The 10,107-nt window shown below is 43.6% G+C and overlaps 1 protein-coding gene across 1 annotated transcript; it reads right to left on the reverse strand.

Annotated features, from left to right (window-relative positions):
• Positions 1-379: 379 nt before the first annotated feature.
• LOC142213411 (CD48 antigen-like) lies at positions 380-8,910 on the reverse strand. Its single transcript, XM_075281728.1, has 7 exons — positions 8,832-8,910; positions 6,598-6,697; positions 6,243-6,382; positions 4,699-5,025; positions 2,386-2,658; positions 715-816; positions 380-417 (listed from the first exon to the last, which is right to left on the reverse strand). Exons 1-7 carry the CDS (start codon positions 8,908-8,910, stop codon positions 380-382), a joined length of 1,059 nt encoding a protein of 352 aa, XP_075137829.1.
• Positions 8,911-10,107: the final 1,197 nt, after the last annotated feature.

Genomic DNA, 10,107 nt, shown 5'->3' on the forward strand with positions numbered 1-10,107 from the left:
GTTAAACAAGTTGTCCAAGATTTGGACAAACCCTGGTGAATGCTGGAAACGTAAAGGTCAGTGCAAGACCAAACAGAAAACAAAGCACCAGGGAGTAGATTTAGTTTTTAATGTTACACTTCTCCCGTCTTCCTCCAACATTTGTCACATTTCTGGACAACCCCTTTAAGCCCCACATTGAAGTGTCCACAAAATACCTGAAACTACTTTTTTCTGCCACCAAAATCATCGGTCACTTCATGAACCATCATTCATACTCTACGTGATGATGTCTTAGGCCAGACATTGGAAAATGAAGAGGGATTTGAGGCTCAGCTCCATCTCGGATTCCATCGGGTCCCCGGCTTCCCATATCAATGGGTCTAACCAGCAGGGAGCCTCAAGCTGTAGACTCCACAGCTAAATTAGTTGTCGAACCTACAACAAGATTGAGCAGGACACTTATTTTTTCAGTGCTTGTTTTCAATGGGAGGCAGAATCAAGGTGGAATCTCCTGCTTATTTGGGGGCAGAATCGGACCTAAAATCATCCGCAATTTACGCTATGGGAACAGCGCAGCAATGAGATGACATGTGATGGTCATGGCAATTAATCTACTACAATAACATGGCACTCCAGTGCCCAGTGGTCATTTGACAAGGCAGAAGACTGTGTAGACCTGTTGGGTGGGGACTAAGTCGGCATCGGTTCTTATTTCTGTAAATATTCACCTACCTTTCCTTCCATTCCCAATTATAGTGAGATATATTATTAGTGGCACCGTGAACAGTAGACATTGCACTGATTTAATGATCAGAAGATGAAGAGATCTGCCGTCTGTAAAGAAGAACAGAGACATAACCAAGAGAATGACTCCATCTATAAACAGTCTATGGAAGACAAAAAGCATTATTTACGTGAAATACTAAATGCCATATATCATTGGACTGTCGCTGTGTCCCTGAACCATCCACCCGTTGAAGAGATATAGCCTTTGGAAGGTTATACTTAAACTACCTCTTACTCTACAAGTGGAAGGTAAATTTTTGGTTTTCTTATCAAAAATAAAAAGTCATTGCACATTTGAAGAACAAATCTAATTTACCTATAGCCATACTTACCAACTTTCTTCGAAGCCCTGGGAGGCTCCCAAGAGAAGGAGTGACTTCATATATTTATACATTACCTGGGCACTTTGGGTGCCCAAGAGGACATGGCCAACTCAGAAAGTGCACACGTTGTGAAACAGGGGGCATTGCAATGCCTAAAGAGAATGTAACCATGGCCATAGTGGGGCATGGTTGGTCAAAACAAATTGGTGGAGCCAGGCTAACATTAGGAGGGTTCACCACTAGGGTTGAGTCAATCTTGAGATTTCAGGATCGATTTTAAAATCTGATTTCCGATAATTTTCCAGCCAATCACAGTTGCGATCATGAAATTTTCTCGATCACCAATCAGGTTCCGATCTTTCCCGATCCCGATCACTCAACCCTAGTCAATGCTTCTCTATGGAAAAAGTCACTTTTAGGGTTGAGCCAATCTTGAGATTTCAAAATCCGATTTCCAATCATTTTCCAGCTTCGTGAGATTTGCTCGATCGCCGATTGGGATCCGATCTTTTCCGATCCCAATCACTCAACCCTATTCACCACCATCCGTGCATCTCTTTCACAAGCAAATTGGGCTTCACAAAGGTCATACTATTGACTGGAACATCGCCTAGATATATTGCTGATTAGGATTGAGCGATCGATATCAGAAAAGATAGGATCCCAATCGGCGATCAAGTAAATTTCACGATCACGATCGGGTTCCGATCCTGCCTAAAAAGGATCTTGAACGGAATTCCAATCCTGATTGCTCAACTTACCTGCACAGAAGTGCTGCCACTGCCGCTTCCTGTTCTCCTCACTCCTCTTCTTTCTCCTTCACATGCCTTCAGAGCGCCCTGCGCGCCCCTGCCTCCCTAGACTAGTGTTAGAAATGCTGGGAGATGGCGGGGCTTGTGGCTTAGGAGAGTGTGGGTGGGTACTGGGAGGGGAGACGTGAGTGATGCACTCACATCTCCCCGCCCCAACTCTCTTAAGCCACAACAAGCCCCGCCTACTCCCAGCATCTCTAACACTAGCCTAGGGAGGTGGGGGTGCTCTGAAGGCATGTCAATAGGAGAAGACTGGACCAAGAAGAATGGGGAGCGGCAGCGGATCTGTGCAGGTAAGTGAACACCAGGGGGGCTAAGTAGCCGGGGGATTTATTTTTTTAATCACTGCACAGCGTGGAGTCCAAAAATTGAAATTTCAAGATCGGCTAAACCCTAATGCTGATACTATGTGAAATTCTGATGTATATTGGTGGATGATCATATGTTTGGATTAAATTAGGTGAAATAAACTTTTTGTAAACCTGCACATAAGTCTTGCACAAGGATGGAGACATTCTTCTGGTCGGTCAGGTTATGGACTTTACATAGGATGTCTCTAGAGTCTTTCTTATTCAGTGTCATCTGCATGATACCTTTATGAGCGTTCAGCTCATATAGTGGTCCAGCTGAAGACAGTACCCATGCGTAAAACAAATCTGATGTATTTGGTGGAACAGAGCAACGAAGAGTAAAGTTACATCGGTCTATGGTATTTTTGGCCACTTCAATGTTTTGGGATGGAAGAGGAACAGGTTCTATAAAATAATAGGCATGTCAGACTAAGGAGCAACAAAGCTGTGGCATACGGTAGCGGACAGCAGGGCTGGATGGTGTGTACCCTGTGCAACGCCTCTTATTAGCCCCCTCCATATGGGGCACACATATTATACTAAAAAGTGTCTACATAAAAATGTTTTCTATTGACACCAAATTTTGAGTTATAATGATCTGTTGGCCAGAGGTGTCCTTGCTTTGGTGTGAATCTGGAACTGTGGCGCTTATTTGACACACGAAATGACCTTGCACAAAACGTGCAGCAGAATATCATACCTCTATACCATTTGCTACTAAGGTAAAAGTAGGCAGACTCAGCCACATGTACCACTGTCTGCTCTATTCCTAGATAGTGAATAGTATGGTGGAGCAGGAAGACTTCAACTTCCTGCTCCACCATTCTGATACCTGCTAGTAAGGGTGCATCAAACCAGAAATGAGAGGAAGAGAGCAGAAGAGATCTGTGGGACAATGGGGCTGGGTAAGTGTTACTTTTATTTTTACATATCATTTTTTATGTGGTGGGACTCTGGGGATAATAATATATATATACTGTGGGTGACCCACTGAGAAGATATATATATATATATATATATATATATATATATATATATATATATATATATACATAATTAGGATTGAGCCGATCTTGAGATTTCAGGATCGATTTTAAAATCCGATTTCTGATAATTTTCCAGCCAATCGCGATCATGAAATTTGCTCGATCGGCAATCAGGATCTGATCTTTCCCGATCCCGATCGCTCAACCCTAGTCAATGCTTCTCTATGGGAAAAGTCACTTTTAGGATTGAGCCAATCTTGAGATTTCAAAATCCAATTTCCGATCATTTTCGCGCTGATCCCGATCATGAAATTTGCTCGATCGCCGATCGGGGTCTGATCTTTCCCAATCCCGATCCTTCAAACCTATACATAATACATATTGCATATATATTGTGGGCTTGAAAACCCATTGGTGAGCATTATACTGTATGGAGGAATTGAGGATTATCATACCTTCGGGGTACTATGGATATCATTACACTGTGGGGGGATCCACTGGAGAGAGCATTATACAGTGTGTGAAACCACAGGAAAGGAGATTATTGCGTGTGGGGACGTTATAGTGCATGTGTGGTGCTTCCACTGCCTGGAATCAAAATGACACATGCTGCCTTAGTTGGCGGTCTGGTGCATGGATCTGCATATTGCAAGGTTGCAAGGTGGAGTTCCAGAAAGCTGGAATGGAATGCCGAAGATCAAGCGGTGCAAAGGCAGACCACGGTAAACCCCCTTTGATTAAGGTGACTATTTTATAAGTGACATATCGACAACCTCATATTCATATAGGAGTCATTCCTAAATTTCACCGATTACCTTCAAGGGGTTCTCTGGCAAAAAAAACCTTTTTTTTTTTTTTTTTTTTTTTTTCAAAGAGATTTTAATGCTAATATAGGGTTAATAAGTGTACCTTTAGCAATGTATTCTCTGGGAGCCCCTGGCATCCTCTGCATTTGTTTACATGAGTATCTTCCTTTGACTAAAACTACCATGATGCTTTGCTATTCACCCAGAACCCCCTCTCACTCCCTTCCCCTCCCTATTTCCCTACCTAGTCCTTGGGAAGTTGGAAAATATCATTCCCTACAGCCAGTTTTGGAGACTGAGTGAACTATGATCCCGATTTTGATGCCCAATGCCAAGTTGTGAGAGAAGAAGAACATTACCTGCAGGGCTCATTAAAATCAGTGCAGATCAGAGCCAAAAACCTTTCACAATAAGAATTTTTAATTCCACTTCAACATCACAACAACTTACAACACTGCTCATAGTTGGATCAGATCCATCATGAGGAAACACTGACAGATCCTGCTAGACGATCCTTTCTAGAAAAAATAACTACCAAAATCTCCGACATTGACCAATGGGAAAGCAAGGTCACTGAAAAACTTCCCGGTCCCCGGGTAAACTCGGGGAATTTAGATGACCTAGGATACTGTGAGGTCAATGTGAATACATACCATAGACGGTGATAATGAATGAAGAGTATTCTGTGTTTCCATTTCTATCTGTAACATCTATACTGTACACCCCGCTGTCCGCCATTGTCAGATCCTTTATGGTTAATGTAAATAAGTCAATAGACATTAGTAGACGATCCCTGACCTGAGAGTCATATATATAATACGCGTTCTCGGTATTGTCCAGGATTGTGATACTTCTTCCATTCTTAGCAAACTTCCAGGTAATAAACATTTCTGTTCCCATCTTGTGTGAAGGAGAATACGCAAGACTGACAGATCCGTGTAGTCCGGCCGGCTTGTGGACTTGGTCATTTGCTTCTCCTCCTGCAGACACATCAGAGATTATTATGTCACATGACATTATGTCATGATGTAATTAGGAAGTAATGTAATTAGGATGTAATTGGTTTGCAACACTGAGGCAGCAGCTGTCTTCCTAATTACATCATGGAAGACAGATTTGCATATTCTTCTCATGGTCCCATAAAGGCTTAATAAGTCTCCACACACCTATATGGTGGTCTCTCCCCAAGGAGTGACAATATCCCCTTAAAAAAACACCATCATAGTCAATAAACAAGTTCCTCACCAAAGTAGCAAACTGTTTTGCTTATGCAGCATTCACACTTGTGCAGCGTACAACCCAGTAGAGGAGGCCGGGAAGTGAGAGTAAAGATGACACTGGGTGTGCCACCTGCTAGGGCGGGAACGCTCCACTCTCACCCCAATCCCTCTCTGTGAAACCATGTTTTTTGCACGAACACAAAGTCCGATCAGGGGTTTTAATCTTTTAGATATCGTGGTCAAACATCCGCAACAATAATCTCCCCATGGGTTCTGCCGCCATGAGATCAGAGGGTGTTAATATGTATTTTCAGCAGTCTGGGGTCTTCCAAGTGGTTGATTCTGCCACAATGGGAGGAAGTCAACCTATGCATACATTTTCAGCTTTAACCCTTTGTGAATGTATTAATTTTAGGGTTAATTAAATGTATTATTGAAAATAAAAATTGAAATGTCTAAATTTCACCTCCATATTATTAGAATTCCAAAGTTATTGCCATACATATATCAGTTTTGTAAAAAAAGATTCCGTGTCCTTAAAGTATTTGTATGCTATGTCCCTAAGCGGATCCCATGTTAGGACAGTCCGTACGTGACATTATAGATCAGCCATGATACAATAACTTTAAACCCATATAATATGCTACACATTGGCCTAGCGACTTGTTACGGACACCTTCATGTTCTGGTTGTGTGGAAATCTTAGCTCTACCATGCTTGATATGACCATCCCTAAGGTCCAAGTCTGAATTTTTAGGGTGCATTCAGACTACGTAACGCCGGGCGTGTATGAGAGCTGTACACGCCGGCATTACGGCAGACTGCCGAACACTTCCCATTCACTTCAATGGGAGCGCTCGTAACAGCGGCGTTTACGAGCGCTCCCATTGAAGTGAATGGGAAGTGTTCGGCAGTCTGCCGTAATGCCGGCGTGTACGGCTCTCATACACGCCCGGCGTTACGTAGTCTGAATGCACCCTTAGCCTGCAAAGAAAGGTCTAGGACGTGGTAGAAACGTCTATGCTCCACACATAGATGAGGTTCATTCTCTCCAGTCTTTGGCATAACCAGGTAATCCCACCAGTAATATTGACCTACTAGACCTTCTAGAAAACCCCTAGATTCCAGTGGGAGAAGTGCAACAAATGTAATTTCAAGATATGGACTTGTCAGTCAAGTCAAGAAGACCAAATACGTGGTAAAGTACCAAGTTCCTCTGATACTACAAATGTTCGAGGTGCTCACTTATGTTATCATGTGAAATATCTCCATGACAGGTGGTGAGTAATCTCACTGCCCCACAAATTCCCTATAGAAGAAAACAAGACCCACCTAAAACCAGCAAGATCACAGCTATAAATGGAGCGTAGAGGCTTCTCGTGAGTTCCTGGAGCTTCATCTTCATGAACTTTATGTCCACTGTGGTGGAGACCTAGGAAATAAATGGGGTCATAGATGACGTAAAGGAAGTGACTATAGAAACCACCCAACCTTACAGGACTGAGAAGTGAAGGGACGGAACGTCCAAAAATATCTTAGTTTCTTTTTCTGGGATACAAAGCAGAGGCATACTTCCTAATTCTAGACAATGTATTTCATTTATTTGGTCATAATTCAGCCATATTTGGTAGTTCTTATCATGATAAATCCTGGTTTATTTGGGGTCTCCAACAATGAAGGATCAGTTTAGCTCTTATTAGAACAATGGGTTTGTGACGTGTATAGAGAGACTGAATGAAATGGACCCTTTGATAAATCCTGGTTCCAATCAACTTGTACACAGCTCGGCGCCATGTTATGGGGAGCCCTAGCCAAGATGCATTGTTCAGAGCTTAGGCCAGAGTCCTTCCAGATTATGAACCATAGACGACTTGTTGAAGGGCTGGGGGAGGGTCAGGAGGGCAAAGGCCTTCAAGCAATGGAGGGAGACACATTTTCACCCACTACATTGGGCAGTCTACACTTTTAAATTCTTTCCACACTCAGGGATGACAAACAGACATTGCCCAAAACATGTTTTAACAAAAGCAGACCTATGGTTGTACCTACAGGTAAGGTTATATTCTTTGTGCACTATGGGTACCGTATGTAATACGTGGGGCTTGGCTTTGCCAAAAGTGTCCATGTACATACTGTTTCACTCTTCCCCAATGGACCTATAGGTTCCACTTGTGGTAGAAAGGGCAAAAGGGCAGTACTTGTAACATAATCCGCGCTATGGATATTTCTCAGAACACTTTGGGACTACTAGTTCAGCTAGCCACCTGGACAAAGGTTTCTAGAGCTGACCGTAGAAACCTATCTAATCTATAAAACATAGTGTAGAACACTGTCAGGGCTCCTAGGAACCTATCTATAATACATAGTGTATGACACTGTCAGGGCTCCTAGGAACCTATCTATAAAACATAGTGTAGAATACTGTCAGGACTCCTAGGAACCTATCTATAAAACATAGTGTAGAACACTGTCAGGGCTCCTAGGAACCTATCTATAATACATAGTGTATAGCACTGTCAGGGCTCCTAGGAACCTATCTATGAAACATAGTGTATAACACTGTCAGGGCTCCTAGGAACCTATCTATAAAACATAGTGTAGCACACTGTCAGGGCTCCTAGGAACCTATCTATAATACATAGTGTATGACACTGTCAGGGCTCCTAGGAACCTATCTATAAAACATAGTGTAGAACGCCTTCAGGGCACCTAGGAACCTATCTATAAAACATAGTGTATGACACTGTCAGGGCTCCTAGGAACCTATCTATAAAACATAGTGTAGAACGCCTTCAGGGCACCTAGGAACCTATCTATAAAACATAGTGTATGACACTGTCAGGGCTCCTAGGAACCTATCTATAAAACATAGTGTAGAATACTGTCAGGGCTCCTAGGAACCTATCTATAAAACATAGTGTAGAATACTCCTAGCACTCCTAGGAACCTATCTATAAAACATAGTGTAGAATACTCCTAGCACTCCTAGGAACCTATCTATAAAACAGTGTAGAACATTCTTAGGGCTCCTAGGAACCTATCTATAAAACAAAGTGTAGGACACTGTCAGGGCTCCTAGGAACCTATCTATAAAACATAGTGTAGAATACTCTTAGGGCTCCTAGGAACCTATCTATAAAACATAGTGTAGAACACTGTCAGGGCTCCTAGGAACCTATCTATAAAACATAGTGTATAACACTGTCAGGGCTCCTAGGATCCCATCTATAAAACATAGTGTAGAACACTGTCAGGGCTCCTAGGAACCTATCTATAAAACATAGTGTAGAATACTGTCAGGGCTCCTAGGAACCTATCTATAAAACATAGTGTAGAACACTGTCAGGGCTCCTAGGAACCTATCTATAAAACATAGTGTAGAACACTGTCAGGGCTCCTAGGAACCTATCTATAAAACATAGTGTAGAACACTGTCAGGGCTCCTAGGAACCTATCTATAAAACATAGTGTAGAATACTGTCAGGGCTCCTAGGAACCTATCTATTAAACCAATGGCAATGGAGGCCAATGGCAGTTGTAAAAAATAAAACAAAACATATACTCACCTTCAATTCCCTGTTTTGAGATTCCCCAGGGAATCTGACACACTCTCTCTTCCTCTTTGGGGACATTCGGTGTGCCCATGTGACCACTGGTGGCCCAATCACAGGCCTCAGCAGTAACCTTGGGCACTTGAGAGGGGCGGAGTCTAACCGCGCTTAGTGAAGGATGCGACACTGCTGAGCTCCGTCACTATTAACCTGCATCCAGCTCCTTTTCAGCGCCCACAACCCTCGAAATGGGAAAACTTGGCAGAGATAACAGCCTAGACCCACCAGGCACCCCCAGAAAGAGCAAAACACAAGGGGACCTGCAAAAATTCCTGCGGAAGAAACCTAGCTACTCACCCGCAGGCCCTTCCAAGATGGCGCCCGCGCCCAGGAAAGAACAGGACACGGAGGACGAGTCGGAAGCAGAGGCGATGGAGGACACAGAGCAGCCTGTCCAAGGTAACTCCGGCCATGCTACAGTGTCCATGGCCACCTTGCAGAAAGCCTTAACCAAAGCACTTTCTCCAGTTATGTCCGAATTGGCAGCAATAAGAGCAGATATGCAGGCCACTACACAGAGAGTGTCGCAGTTAGAAAATAGCACAGTCGCCATCACTAATCACTCTACTTCCATGGCAGCTAGGCTGTGCTTATTTAAAGACTATATAGACCGCTCCTTGGTCCTAGTGGAGGACCAAGAAAATAGAAGCAGACGTAAAAACTTGAGAATTAAAGGGGTCCCTGAGCAGGAGGACACCGAGGACCTACGTGTCACGGCATTACAGATTTTCACAGATATCCTTGGTGCGGAACGTGCAAATAGTATCAAGATTGAGAGAATCCATAGAGCTCTCAGGCCGAAGCCACAAAATGGAGAACCCCCAAGAGACGTCATATGTGGCTTCCTGGCATACCCTGATGTCGCCGAAATCTTGGCCGCAGTGAGAAACAAACACTCATTGCCCTTTGGAGAGGCTGAAATATCCATTTATCAGGACATTGCGCCCTCAATACTAGCTAAACGCAGATTGCTAAAGCCCCTGCTAGATGTTCTGAGGGCGAAGGACATTAAGTACGCGTGGCTTTACCCCTTCGGCCTAGCAGTCATGTATAGAGGCAAAAGAATTGCGATACACTCACCAGCTGACCTCCCGTCCCTCTGGGCTCTTCTACGAATGGACCCGCTGGATATTCCATCTTGGCTGCCCACACCGCCTCTTCCAGACCTACCGGACCTCCCAGATTGTGAGCAATGGCTTCACCGTAGCGGCAACAAGTCGCCTAAGAGGAA

The sequence above is a fragment of the Leptodactylus fuscus genome, chromosome 7 (assembly GCF_031893055.1).
Source record: "Leptodactylus fuscus isolate aLepFus1 chromosome 7, aLepFus1.hap2, whole genome shotgun sequence".
NCBI classification, from domain to species: domain Eukaryota; kingdom Metazoa; phylum Chordata; class Amphibia; order Anura; family Leptodactylidae; genus Leptodactylus; species Leptodactylus fuscus.

Coding starts and splice junctions, on each gene's coding strand:
- LOC142213411 (XM_075281728.1), bottom strand. CDS start 8,910: ATGGGCACACCGAATGTCCCCAAAGAGGAAGAGAGAGTGTGTCAGATT. Junction 6,383..6,597: donor TGTGATCTTGCTGGTTTTAG/GTGGGTCTTGTT, acceptor ACTGGAATCTAG/GGGTTTTCTAGAAGGTCTAG. Junction 5,026..6,242: donor CCTTTCTTTGCAGGCTAAGG/GTGCATTCAGAC, acceptor ATGTGTCTGCAG/GAGGAGAAGCAAATGACCAA.